The sequence below is a fragment of the Dipodomys ordii genome, unplaced genomic scaffold, assembly GCF_000151885.1.
Source record: "Dipodomys ordii isolate 6190 unplaced genomic scaffold, Dord_2.0 Scaffold74, whole genome shotgun sequence".
Classification (NCBI taxonomy): domain Eukaryota; kingdom Metazoa; phylum Chordata; class Mammalia; order Rodentia; family Heteromyidae; genus Dipodomys; species Dipodomys ordii.
In genome coordinates this window covers 2,334,630-2,348,938 of record NW_012267290.1, presented here as the reverse complement: position 1 = coordinate 2,348,938, position 14,309 = coordinate 2,334,630, and the positions used below count along the sequence as shown (strand labels likewise).

At 48.6% G+C, this 14,309-nt stretch overlaps 1 protein-coding gene across 1 annotated transcript in view; it reads right to left on the bottom strand.

Moving 5' to 3' along the window:
• Positions 1-371: 371 nt before the first annotated feature.
• LOC105991549 (L-threonine 3-dehydrogenase, mitochondrial-like) overlaps positions 372-14,309 on the bottom strand; it is a 17,804-nt gene continuing 3,866 nt past the window's right edge. Inside the window, exons 3-11 of the mRNA XM_013024202.1 lie at positions 10,361-10,545; positions 8,087-8,129; positions 7,377-7,447; positions 5,500-5,649; positions 5,239-5,411; positions 4,076-4,166; positions 1,884-2,153; positions 1,388-1,565; positions 372-668 (exon numbers count right to left, since the gene is read on the bottom strand). Of these exons, the coding sequence (XP_012879656.1) occupies positions 1,426-1,565; positions 1,884-2,153; positions 4,076-4,166; positions 5,239-5,411; positions 5,500-5,649; positions 7,377-7,447; positions 8,087-8,129; positions 10,361-10,545 (1,123 nt within the window). The 3' untranslated portion in view covers positions 372-668; positions 1,388-1,425. The remainder of the gene's footprint in view (positions 669-1,387; positions 1,566-1,883; positions 2,154-4,075; positions 4,167-5,238; positions 5,412-5,499; positions 5,650-7,376; positions 7,448-8,086; positions 8,130-10,360; positions 10,546-14,309) is intronic.

Genomic DNA, 14,309 nt, shown 5'->3' with positions numbered 1-14,309 from the left:
ACTGACCAAAAAAAAAAAAAAAAAATGCTGAGGGACAATGCCCAGGCCCTGAGTTCAAGCCCAGTACCAGCACTCTCAAAACTAAACAAATAACATTTTTTTAAGTTTATAAAGCCTCATCCATAACAGAAAAACACACAACCAAGCTAACATCCCTCAGTGAGAAAACGGGATAAATAGGCTGGAATTTAGCAATAAGAGAGGAAGTTCTGGCATACATTAAACACTGATTCCATGTGTGCCATTACATTCCCACGACAGTGACGGTTACACCACTCTGTAACATAATAAACTCTTAAGCCATAAATTCTTAAGTGTATAAACTATATTTTAATAATGCTATAAAAGCAACTCAGAAAAAAATCTACAAACATAAGCTTAGAGCTTAATTCTACCACGTTTAGGGGGGAGGAACATATACTGATGTAACAGCCGAACAGATCGGAACTCCAAAAATCTCACACTGAAATCCAACACCTTCCAATTCCAACAGCACAGCAACCGATTGTCATTCACACACAACAGAAACACCTGTTGTGCTGTAACCGTGGTTGGCTTGCGGATCCCGGAGTCCCGCCTGAAGGCAACTTCCTGAGGTAGCTGGATTGACGAGAGTGTTTACCGAGGGTTGAGAGCAGCTCTTCTGTGGGCAGGCCTGGCCCCAGAACCTGAGGAAGGTCACAAGAAAGGGCTATTTAGTGGCTTCAGAGCTGCTTTGAACTTCTGGGTCCACTGTGTGATTCCCACAGGCTGAGTTAGTCTGAGGGATGGAGCCAGAAACTGTTTAGGCGCAGTCCCTGAGGACGCTAGCCTCTAACATCACAGGGCAGGGGATGACCGTCCCCAGACTCCACTTAGATGAACCGGGGCTGCCCCTTCACCAGGCACACCTTCTGAACACTCTTAGTTTCCTACAGATACATTTCCTCACAGAAAAAATAATTAGAAGGAGTGACTTCCAAACAGGATGAATAAAGAATTAGTAGAGCAAATATTTTTATGCTTTAATCGGGCAATAAAGAACAGTTTTAAATGAGGAATGTGTCTTTGAAAGTCTTTACAATGCAATCATTGGTCTCTGGTGAAGAGGACAGTGATGTCTTTGGAATGATATTTAAATTAAGTTAAAGGCAAATTTGCATACTTCCACCATCCCAGCAAGGACCACCGATTCCCTCTTACAGCTTAGGTCTTCCTTCTGTGGTATGTGATTGAGTCAGTTCAGGGTATTAACAAATGCTGAGAGTTCCTCCTCAAATCTTGAAAATGAAAATAAACTACTTCCCCCCGACACACACCCAGAAATTCAGTATGAGCTGACAGAACAGTCCACCCAGTGCCTCAACTCTACAGAGTGTGGCCTCCTGGGGTTCGATGGTCCCCTTACACTGTGCAGGGCGTGGGGGCCAGCAGCTTTTCGCCCCTTCAGCTGGCCCGGGCGACTCTGCTGTTGGAACCATGGAAGTTCAGCATCAGCGTCACCAACTCCGGAAGGTCGAAGTCATGCTTCCAGCCCCAGTCTTTCCGTGCATTGCTGTCATCCAAGTTCATCGGCCAGCTATCCGCTAGGGAGAGATACAGAGGAAGGGCTGGGGGTAATTCAGGCTCTAGATTTATAGATGGTTGAGAGGACCTTTACACGAAAGTTGACTGTAGAAGGTTCAAAGAAGAAAACCTCTCCCTCCGAGTGGAGACAGACACATACACACACACCCAGTCACCTTCTCGGAAGACAAGGGCACACATGCTTTCAGGTGCCGCGCTAATCCTATCACTACAATCTCACACAACTTCTAAATACACAAGGGCACTGGAAAGAGCTGTGTGCCCCTCAGAGGCCTCACAGTGAAGGCCAAAGCTTGATTTGGGCCCGGGGTACCCACCTATGGCCTGCCGGAGGGGATCCACGCTGTAGGTGATCTGGAACCCCGGTACGTGCTTGCAGACCTCCTGGGCCAGCTCCTCAGGGGTGAAGCTCATGGCATTGATGTTGTAGATCCGCATGGAGAGAGCCTCTGCCGGAGCCTCCATGACCTCTAGCGTGGCCCGGAGACAGTCATCGATGTACATCATCGGCAGTCTGGAGCTGGCTTCCAGGTTGCACTCAAACTTGCCATTCTTGGCAGCAGCGTGGAAAATCTGAACTGCGTAGTCTGAAAGAGCATGCCAGTCTGTGGGCTTCCTTGAAACAGGATGACAAAGCAGCCCCATGCCCCAGTGCGTTAGTCCTGGAGAAGATAGGACTCCGTGGGTGAGCATGGGAGGGAAAAACTGGGAGAGAATGTGGAAGGGGTGACACCGTTCAAAAAGAAATGTGCTCACTACTTGACTTAGGTAACTGTCACCCTTCTGGACATCATCCTTATAATAACAATATTTTTTTTTTATCAGTCGTGGGGCTTGAACTCCGGACCTGGGTGCTATCCTTCAGCTCTTCAGCTCAAGGCAAGTGCTCTACCACTTGAGCCACAGAACTACTTCCGGTTTTCTGGTGGTTCACTGGAGATAAGAGTCTCACAGATGTTTCTGCCCTGACTGGCTTTGAACCGTGATCCTCAGATCTCAGCCTCCTGAGTAGCTAGGATTACTTACAGGCATGAGCTACCAGCACCCAGCAAAGGATTTTTTTTTTTTTTTAAAGAAGACTCCCAATGAAATCTGAACAAAGGGCCTACATCAAAATTTACTTATGTAGTTAACTGGGTTTTTCTAATTACTGTTTTCTAAAGATGACACACCTATCACATATGAGCATGCATGGTATTTTATAAGGAAAAGATACAATTTCCAAGCAAAGCATATTTACTACAGATGGCCTGTTTTATATCTTGACAATTTCCTTAGTGTTGAGTTAAACAGGAGACAGCCAGAGCCCCTCCACCAGCTTCTGCAGTCAACCCACCTTCCTGTCGCCTGATGGCAGCCTGCGAAAGCCCACAGGGCCCTTGTGAAAGAAGAGGGAAAACAGCCACCAACACCGTGTTCACAGGAAGGGAGTTTCGACCTCCTCAGCTCCTTGAAAGGGTCCTGCCCAGGGACCCTCTCACCACCCTGCACACGAAGCGGGTCCATGGCTTTTTAAAGTTACCAGAACCAAAGCTTCCCTTAAGCTCCCTCCCTCAGTTTGGCTTAAGAATCTTTGATACGGTGTCCCAGCACCACTATGGGAGAATCCCGAGGTTAGTGCATGTAATGATGTGTGGTTAGCCCAGAATAGTTCTGCTTATGTTCCTTTAAAATATGCAACACATGCGGTACATGTGAGTTTTGTGTCTGTAGAAAGAGAATCACTGCCTGGGGCTTGTATATTGAATAATTGGTCCCCAGTTGGTGATGTTATTTGGGAAGATTCTGGAAACTTTAGGAGGTAAGAGCTAGCTGGAGGAAGACAGCCATTAAGGCTGAGCCTTTTGGGAGTGTCCTGTCCCTGCCTCTCAGTCTCGTTTCTCTTGTCTCTCTTCTCCTCCTCCCTCCTCTTTCTCCTTCCTCTTTTTCCTCCTCCTTCTCTCCCTTTTCCCCCCTCTCTCCTCCCTGTCTGCCATGAGGCAAAGATGTCCTGATGCTATGGTGTTGACATTCGAAGAACCCACGGGCTGAACCATGCTCAGAGGGTTCCGTGAGCATTCCAAACAAATCTTTTCCCTTTTAAGACATTCTCTTAGCTCTTTTGGTCAGAGCTACATCGAGATGAGCAATATACTGAGCATAGTGGTACATGCCCATAACCCAAGCGTTTAGGAGGATCATGGTTTTGAGACCAGTCTGGGTTATAAAGCCAGACCTTGTCTCAAAACAAAAAAACAGCAACAGAAACAGATGAAAAGAAGAAACCAAGTCTGTATTCAAGAAAGAGGCAGTGCTTCGGGGGGTGGGCTTCCACGCTGTCACCAGCAAGTCCGCATTCTCCGTTACCTGTTTTATTTCAGTACTAGGGGACCAATGCTAAGCTGGCGGGGACACCGGCAGTGAACAAGAGCTCACTGACAGGGGTCAAGAGGGTTACAGAAACTCTGGACAGCACACGGCTGGAGAAACAGCCTGTCTCGGCACAGGAGAAAGCAGAAGCATCACTTACCAGTCGTTCCTCCGCCGGGCTGGGAGTCGGCGGAGATGATCCCGGGGTATCGCAGGCACCGGAAATCTAGGCCATACCGGTAATGATAATACTATGAAAAAGAGAGTGCTTACTCAAAACAGAGAATCTTTTGTTTTCTGTTTACTGATGTGCAGAACGGGGTTTGAACCAACAGCTCAAGCTTGCCAGGCAGCGCGCTACCACGTGAGCAAGGCCTCTCGATTCCCCAGTGTCTTTCAAATCAGATGAAACAAAGAAACAGCATGCTCCTGAAATACTAATCTATGTAGTTATATCTAAATGTTCTTAAGAAAAGGAATATTTTAGAATTTCCAACAATCATTCATCTTTAATGAGAGAGAGAGAGAGAGAGAGTGTGTGTGAGTTCTGGGGTACAGGGCCTGGTGCCCTGTAACTAGAACCATACCTCCACTTCTGGCTTTTTACCAGTTAACTGAAGATAAAAGTCTTACAGACTTTTCTGCCTGGGCTAGTTTCAAACCTGATCCTCAGATCTCAGCCACCTGAACCTCAGACCTCAGCCTCCTGAGTGCAGGCCTGAGCCACAAACACCTGGTTCACATGCTAAGTTTTTATCTTGAAAGAACTGTATGAACACGGCCTCCAGCAGGGAGTTGCTGCTCACTGTCCTGAGCTGCACGCTAGGTATTCCTCCATTCAGGAAGACAGAACCAGAGAGCAATGACCAGGATATCCCTGCTGCAGGACATTGCCTACTATTTTACTATATAATTATAATGACAGAGGAAAAAGATGGCTCAAAGTTTTTCATAGTAGAAAACATTTATTTTTTGTCTCACTAGGCTGACCTTGAACTCACGACTGTCCTGTTTCAGCTTCCTACATGCTGGGACTGTATGAACAGAAAGCAAGTGCAAACCATGAGCCCCTTTTAGTGTCTAGGAGATAGGGGAAGGTTACCATGGGGGCGGGAAGTGTCCACACCACAGCTGAGCGTTCAGGGGACAAAGGTGATCTGACACTTGGCAGTCACAGGGAGCTATGCAAACAAACACAGGGTGGGCACAGTGGAGAGGAAAGCTCCCTCAACACGGATCAGCAGATGGCTGAGACAAAAAGAACATCATAGAGACAGAATCATGGGGCCCAGACACTCATCAATCCTGCCCAGTGATGCTTACTTCTCCCATGAGCTCGGCGTGCACCTTGGACACTCCATAGATGGTCCTGGGTCTCTGAATACACAGGTCTGGGGTTGGGTTCCGGGGAGAGGTAGGTCCGAAAGCCCCAATCGTGCTGGGCACAAACAAACGCAGATTATGTTCTGCTGCCACGTCTAGAATGTTATGCAATCCTGAAATGAACAGACACCACTATAATCTGAAGAAGAAGAAGAAAATCACTTCTTACCAAAGAGCTGGGCAAACTGGCTAGACACTCACCAGTTATATTCACAGCCCTGGCCAGGGACACGTTGGCTTCCCCAACGGCACTGAGCAAAGCACTGTAGTGCAAGAGCCAGGTGATGCGGTTGTTGACAACGATTTCTCGGAGGTGCTTGTAGTCCAAGATGTCGGCATAGACAAACGGGCCTGTAAGACACACAGAGCTGAACCACGGGCGTGAAGAGAGTGGCGGGGAAGAGCTAAACGGGCCTGCTGGCCTGTCACTGACTTGTGAGTTTCATCAGTATCAATTTAGTGACCAGGTCAACTGGGCAGCAGGCAACAATTTTCTAACAGGGTCAAGGGGTCACAGCCACCATCCCCAGGTGGCAAGAGCTGGCACTTCAGCTGAAGGTGTCTGTGCCAGGAGCCCAGGTTCTACATCCAGTTCACTCTCTCCCGTGGCAAAGAGGGAACAGAGGGAACAGGCGGCAGAAAGTTACTCCGAGGCACAGAGGGAACAGGCGGCAGAAAGTTACCCAAGGCATGTGGGCTCCCTGATCACAGCTAAGGTTTTAACAGCTCACCTGTGGCAGAAAAGAGCAAGCCCCACATTCTTCACGCTAATAACACCAGAGCAGAGCCAACTTTGTTCAAGGTCAACTGTCCCCACTTACAGCAAACTGGTCATTTGCCCCAGGAAGCAGCAAGAGGCGGAGCAGGGAGAGGAAGGACTAAGATGTAAAGGTGCTTTTGAGGCAGGAGCAAACATCCCTCGAGGTGGACGGTTGTGCGTGCGTGTGTGTGTGTGTGTGTGTGTGCACGTGCATACATGTGCACACATGTAAGTAGGAACTTAAAACCAATTCTGCATCACATTGTCATTCATTAGTTTTGGTTTTGTGGGATTTGTTTGCTTATTTTTTCTTTGCAGAGCTTAGCTGAAACCAAAACTAGACATCTGAGTCTTATTTATTTATTTATTTATTATTCCTTATTTATTTACTTTTATTTTTCTCACACAAGGTCCCACTGTGTAGTCCAGGCTGGTCCTGAACTTGAGATTCTCCTGTTTTGACCACCTGAGGGATGGGATTGTATAGGAAGATATCATCCTACCCAATCTTTCTCCAAATTCTGTGTGTATGTGTACGTGTGCACACGTGTGTATGTATACAAGACAATACTGGGACTTGAACTCAAGGCTTCTTAATTTCCTAGGCTACTGGTAATTCTACCACTTGAGCCACACCTCCACCTCTAGCTTTTTTGCTGGTGAATTGCAGATAAGAGTCAAAGTTTTATTTTCCCCAGCAGGCTTCAAACCATGATTCTCAGATCTCAGCCTCTGGAGTAGCTACCATTGTAAGTGTGAACCACCAGCCCTTGATGATTCTTAAAGTTCCTTTTCCTTGTTACTCTCTGGGCCAGTAAGTTTAGTAATAACTCAAATGACAATACTCAAGATATTTTCCCCAAATATAATATTCCAAAAGCTATTATTCTAAAACTTAACTTCAAGCTCCATTCTCAGCCTTTTTTTTTTTGTTGGTCATGGGGATTGAACTCTGGGCTTGGGCACTGTCCTTGCACTCTTCAGCTCAAAGCAGGTACTCTACTGCTTGAGCCACAGCGCCACATCCGGTTCCTGCCTGGGCTGGCTTTGAACCTCAATCCTCAGATCTCACCCTCCTGAGTAGGCTAGGATTACAGGCGTGAGCCACCGGCTCCTGGCTTCATTCTTAGCCTTATTCCTCTTGAAGAGCAGGATTATTACAAATGTAAAACACTTTTAAGCACATGACTGCGCCTCGTCCCTTTCCTCTCATTTGCAACCTGGTTCGGGCTATGGGCACACCGACTCCATGAGCTATCTGTTTCACTGCACTCTGAAAATTAAAGATAAGCAACAGCAGGGCTGACCCGTCTCTTACCACTGTGGAAGACCGGAGCAGGGGGTTTCTTTATGTCTGACAAAATCACATTGTCCTTCCCAAATCGCTTCCTACAGGAAAAATCAAAACACACAAACAGGCAACAGAATGAATGTAACAGGTCCAACAGAACCATCTTCTTCAACAGGAACCGCGGTTTCCTACCAGCCTCCAAAGCCCCGCTTCCTCTTCATCGCAGACCCACACGGGCCTCTGCCCACTCCTGTCTCCTGCATGCTCCGTCACCTTCCCTTCCAAACCTTCTATGTCCATCACCCATTCTCATTCTATGTCTGTCACCAATGTCTTTGCAGTGTACCTCTCCCTCCTCACTCCTCTCCAAACCCCAGGTTCACTGTCCCCAATACCTAAGAGCAAGTGAGCCGCCACGGTCACGAGTCTCACCTTGCCTCCATCAAGAGAGCAAAGGGCTTGTGTGGAGGCCGTATGTCAAGGCCCACGACAACTGTGTGACATTCAGGGAAAACGTATTTCAAGTAGCTATTTTTTGAAGTACTGGGGTTGGACTCAGCCTCACACTTGCTAGACCGGTGCTCTGCCACTTATGCCACTCTGCCAGCCCCTATGTGGCTATTTAGACGTGTTACCTTTAAAACTGACTGTTGGAGTAACAGGAGAGAGGAAACTTGGTTAATGATCCCACAGCCTCCAGGACTCTGATTTTGCACTTTAGGTTTTCAGGTTCTTACCTCAAGAGGTTAGCGAGCCCCACTCCCAGCTGGCCAAGACCCCCTAGACGAAGAAGGAGACACGGTGAGGCTTGCATCCAAATCTAACCCATTCACTCCCAGAATGTGCTGGGAGGTGAAAGCCCACGGCTGCAGAGCGGCGACAAGCGCTGTCCAGCCAGGACGTGAGGTCCACTCAGTGACACGTCCAGTGACAGCAAGGGGAGGAGGGGAGGGGAGGCAGGGCCACAAGGAGAAAAATCACATGCAGAATTTGGTCCTGGCCTCTTACTGTTTCAATGAGTTTATGAAACTCGGGGGTCCAAAACATTCCACACAAAACAGGAATTATTTGACCCCCTCCCTTACAGCTGGGCTGGGTTACAAAGGTGAAGGGGGAAGATGTAAAGCAGGAAGTCAAGAGACTAAAGGGAAGATCCTAGCACTCACAACGTAATTTACAATGAATTGTATTCGGCTGCTAATTTGGAGATGTACCAATGCCAGGCTGAGGCATCGACCCAGATCATCACAAGTCAGGATACGGTAAAGATACTTCCACACCCTTGTTCCCTGCTGCACTAGTCTCAATAGCCAAGTTGTGGAAACAGCCCAGATGCCCTACAACAGATGCGTAGATCAAAAGAACGTGGTAACTACATGCAATGGAATTTTACACAGCCAAGAGAATAATATCATGTCATTTGAAGGGCAATGGATAGATCTAGAACAAATCATGTTAAATGAGATAAGCCAAACTCAGAGAGATAAACGGCAGTTATTTTTTCTCATATGTGGAAGCTAGATCTAAAATACAACTGGACAAGAGAACCTATATAAGACTCTAGGCATTCACACACAGACGAAAAGGAAGACATTCTTACGGGAGGGAACCAAAGGTGGTAACTCCTCTGAACAATTAAAACACAACTTGTCAAAATAAATTCCAGGAAATGGAAACGTGTTTTTTTTTTTTCCTGTTGGTAGTGAAGGTATTGTTTGTTTTAGGGTTTTGTTTGTTTTTTTTAGGGGAGGTACATGGGGGGTACAGGAAGGGCTGGAGGAGAGGTGAACAAATGCAGCCATGGTATCAGTATACACTATGTGGAAAATGAACTATGCAACTCTGCGGGCAGGGGCTAGAGGGGAAACTGAGAGAAAGGGAGAGAAGGGCTGATTCTGACTACAAACCAAATGTACTCATTACCTGACTCATGAAATAGTAACCCTCTGTACAGTACTTTAATAATAACAATAAAACTAGATAAATAGACAGATGCCAAGGCTAGGAACTGAAGGGACAGGGACTCAGCGCATCAGAGGATAGAGGACACATTTCACAGGAGGGTGACCCTGTGGGCTGGAAGATACAACAGTAGATTTCCTGCAGCTTAGTTACATAAAACTAAACGCAGGCCACCCTAAGAGATGGCTCCCTGGTGGAGGTAGGCAAGGGTGGTAATCTTGCAGTAGAGAAGAAATAAGACCTGCCAATCAAACAGGAAGGGGGCTAGAATGTGCTGTAACAGCACCCCGTGTAGTGGGCAGGGGCAGTATGAGGCAAAGGCAACATGCTCCCTGGGCAGAGGCGAACTTATTTCTCTATTTCTACCATACACAAGTACAGTAATGGTTCAGTAGTGGTTCTAAAACCTCTGGGCCTGGCCGCACATGGAAGGGAATGGAGCTCTGGGGCAGCAACCAGGACCCAGATTCCTAAGTCCCTTCAGACACCAAGAAGGATTTCAGCCAGAAAACCAAATCTGACAGGAATGGTGAATAAGGAAATCTGCACCATTCTAGAGAAAGCCAATGAGAAAGGCGGTGTCTGATGCTTAATGGTTGCCCTGATTCAAAACAACCTACTCTGAGCTGCACACCTATGACTCACATCTGAAAAATCCTAGCTACGCAGGAGGTTCAGCTCTAAGAATTGCAGTTCAAAGCCAGCCTGGATAGGTAAGTCTGTGAGACTCTTATCTTCAATTAACTGCAAAAGAAAAAAAGTAGAGGTGACTTGAGTGGTAGAGCTTTCGGTGAAGAAGCTAAGGGACAGCACCCAGACCCTAAGTGACAGCACCAAAAGATAAAATAAAAACGGACATTCTGGGTGCCATATTCTGAGACCCTTTTCCCAGTACAGCCATGAATCCAGCTCCCTGTCACCTGCTCTCACCACATTACCTCCGGCAGGGAGGGACAAGCTCTGGGAATGTATCACAATTTGAAAGACAAAGGCAGCATCCCTAAAATCTGAGCCACAAACGCAGCAAAAACCATGGGAAGGAAACCAACCTGTAATCAAGACCCGGGGAAGGTCTGCTTCTGCTTCAGAGAAAGACGTGGTGTGGAAGCTGGCACTTGCTGGGCTTTGCCAAGGAGAGCTACCCAGAAGCCGGAAGGGCACGACAGTGCTCGGGCATCTACAGGCTGGGCGCAGCCTCAACACCCTGAAGACCTGCATTTGCTCTTTAAATACCCTGCGGGAGGAAAAAGGTGCCGTTACCTACCAACCTTTTATCTCCCAAACTCAGCAACGGAAGTGAACTCTACAATGGTTAGCTTTGGAGCAGAGTTTGTTAAGAAATTCAAGAAGCTCACCAATAAGAACTTACGAGTTGGCTCACAGGAAGCCAGTACAGAGCCAGCCCGGGCTGGACTGGGAGGTCATTTGCACAAAGATGGGACAGAGATTCTGAACTGACCTCACGGCTCTTTGGGGTGGCGGGGGGAATGGAGGACACTGCGAAGACAGCAGACAGGTTTGCAATGCTGAGTCCAACACTTGTCACAAATCATCTGAGAGGACCGACAGGTCCCAGACTAAGCCTCGGCACCCTGCCCCACGTCGTGTGAACATACACATTATCTCCAGAATGACCCACCCCAGAAAGGCAGATGGTTGCAAGAAAAAGACCCTCTGCACTATTTGGTAAGCTGTAAATATTTTTATGTAAAATAAATAGCATCTCTTTCAAAAGGGTTATTCTGAAGTCTTTTTCTCAATGCAACACCTGGATCAGGTCCTTCGTCTCTAGGGTCTTGAATAAGTCCACAAGACAGAAAGAGAAGTAAAATGGCCAAGATATATTGAAGAAAAAGAAAAAGAAGCAGAGCTCCAGATCCTGCCCAGGATGGGAGGGGTGCTGCCTGGGTGGGGCTGTGCAGGATTAGGGAATAAGGTGTGTCTAGGAGAAAGCTAGGTGGCTCTCCAGGTCACAGGACAGCTTGTGGAGCACACCATTCCACACAGCCTGCTTGAGCTCTTCCTGTGTGTAGCCCTCTGACAGGATGGCCATGCCAGCACACAACTTCCAAGGGCAATGGGCCATGATGTAATGCCCAGGGACCTGCATGTACAAGACTGCTAAAAGTCACGGAGATACAAAACATAGAGGCTGAAGGGTATGGAGAGGGATACAGAACCTCTATGGGAGGAGGCCTTTGCATTTAGACACAGATCAAGACCGCTCTTAGCCAATGACCTATCTTACGCATATATGATGGAAATTACTAAATAAAATAATTCCATATCACACACACACACATCTAGAACAGCTTTCAAATCAAGACTACCAAGTACACATATCTTTTGCTGTTTTTCCAGGTAGACAGAAGAAAATTCTAGAATGCAAAGTCACAAAGACAAGAGCAAGTTTAGGTGAAGACAGCAAATTGAAGTGAGGAAGTCAGGTCTGCCATATTGGCCACATGGTGGAGGAAGAAACTCATGCTGGGGGAAGAAAACTCCCCGCCCATCCCTGCCTCCCAGGTGGTGGGCGTGCCGGGATTCCTGGAGGCAGGGGTGGGCACTTGGCTGATAGGTTAGTGAATCTGTCAGTCCAGTGCCCGGGACTGGGAATTTCCTGAGAATCTGCCCCTTGTGCCGACCTATTGAGGTCTGGCCCAGCCCAGCCGCCATTACGCCATGCCACATGTGTCTCCGTGATCATGTTCCCCTGTCTCCTGGCCAGTCTCCAGTCATCATGGTGTCCCAATTCAGCTCTCCATTGGAGCTGAGTTGGCTTGTTGGTATTGTTTTTGTTACTTCTTTTTAGCATGTTTTCTAACTCTGTTATGTGTATTTGCGTGCTACAGGCCTTTGTAACAAACAGGTGGCCTGTAGCCTGCTAACTGTATAATAAAGACTCCAAAAAAAAAATGTGGCTTCTGGGATGATTCACCTTATAGCAAAATTACACTAAACAAACTGATTTTACCTCTGAAAAATGAGCATACTATATACTTATATAAGCCTACTACCTTAGAAGATTTTAGAAGTACAAGGGTACAGCTGGGAGCCAGTGGCTCACGCCTGTAATCCTAGCTACTCAGGAAGCTGAGATCTGAGGTTCGAGGTTCAAAGCCAGCCCGGGCAAGGAAAGTCCATGAGACTTTCCTTTATCTCCAATAAACCACCAGAAAACCAGAAGTGGCGCTGTGGCTCAATGGTAAGGTGCTCACTTTGAGCTGAAGAGCTCAGGGATAGCACTCAGGCCCAGAGTTCAAGCCCCACAACCAACAAGAAATGTACAAGGATACACAGGCACAGGTCACAAGAGGAAAAGCTCAAGTCATTTGGTCTCTGGAAGCCAATGTAAGAGAAAGAATGAAAACTAAAAATGACATTTTAGCATTCTTTCCAAAATAGTTTTAACTTCATAAGCTGTATAAAAGGCACCAGGGACCCCGGACACCAGATCAGACTCTGAATATAGCTGTTGCCAGGCTAGGAAATGAATTTACAGGCAGCACCCCTCATCTTAGCTACTCAGAAGGCTGAGATCTGAGGATCACAGTTCCAAGCCAGGTGGGCAGGAGGCCATGAGACTCTTACTTCCCATTGACCACCAAAAATCCCAAAGTGGAGCTGTGGCTCACGTGACAGAATGCTAGCCTTGAGGGAAAAAGCTCAAGGGCAAGGCCTGGTCCCTGGGCTCAGGCTGGTGTGCCAGCACAAACAAATGGGAGAAAAAAGGAAATCCTGATATAGTACAATACGGAAGACCTAGGTAATACTAAAGAAAATTAGCCAGCCACAAAGGGACAGACACTGTAAGATTCCACCTTGTGAGTACAGGTAGCCAAGTATCATAGCAATATGGAGTAGAAAGGGGGCTGAGGAAGAGGGAGGGGACTCGTTCACTGTGTATACTGACAATACTGAGGGATGAAAGGCTGCGGAAAGCAGGTGCAAGGTGAGTACACTTAACAAAACACTGCTGTGCTTCAAGAACGTGTGCAAGAGGGCTGGGAAGGTGGCTCAGTGGTAGAGCTTGAGGCCCAGGGTTCGATTCCTCAGCACCACATAAGCAGGGGGGAAAAAGCCGGAAGTGGCGCTGTGGCTACAGTGGTAGAGCGCTAGCCTTGAGCTGAAGAGCTGAGGGACAGCGCCCAGGGCCCAGAGTTCAAGCCCCACAACCGGACCCCCCCAAACAACAACAACAACAACAAAACGTGTGCCAGATACATGGCAGGTGTGTAGCTCAGTGAGGAGCAGGTCAAGTAGAAAACTGAGATGGTGAATCTGATGTTATCTGATTTGAACCACAGTCTAAAGGAAGGGTCAGGGCGAGCTTCCCCGGCTGAGGTGTTGGACATCAGCCGGTTAGGAGCAGTTATGCCAGGGACGGGGGACCTCCGTTCCCTGCATCCCTGCCCTCCTGCCCTCCCTGGCGTCCATGCCCGCTGAACCCCCTGCGGGCTCCTCCCCGCTCCCCATCCCCCAGGACTTTCCCGACCAGCCTGGCCCGGGCTCTAGCTTTGCACCCCAAACCTCTCTGGAAGCCAGCGCTGCCCAGGTGACCGCCCCCACAGACCCCCAACCGCCTAGTGCCCCCCCACCCGCCTCCAACTGCACGGCCCCCTGGCCTCCAGGCCGCCTGGGCGTCCGACCCAGGGTGCAGCCGAGGTGCGGGAGGCGGGAACCCCTCTCCCCCACCAGGAACTTGAGGCCCTTCCCCTGCCGCCCCACCCCGGCCACCGGCCAGGCCGCAGTTCAAAGCCGAACCTCGTCCCACCACGAGAGCGCATTTCCACCTGCGTCCTGCCCACGAGGCCGGACGCGAGAGCCTCACCTGCGCCCCGAAGGGGAGGGCGGGGACCCCCTTTCCGGCCGGCGGACAGGACGGACCAGTTTGCTGGGACCCGTGAGCCTGCAAGAGGAGGGTGAGCCAGTGCGCGTCCTGCGGCCCCGGGCTCGGGGCTGGACGGGGGCGGCCGGGCTCGGGGGCTGGATGGGGGC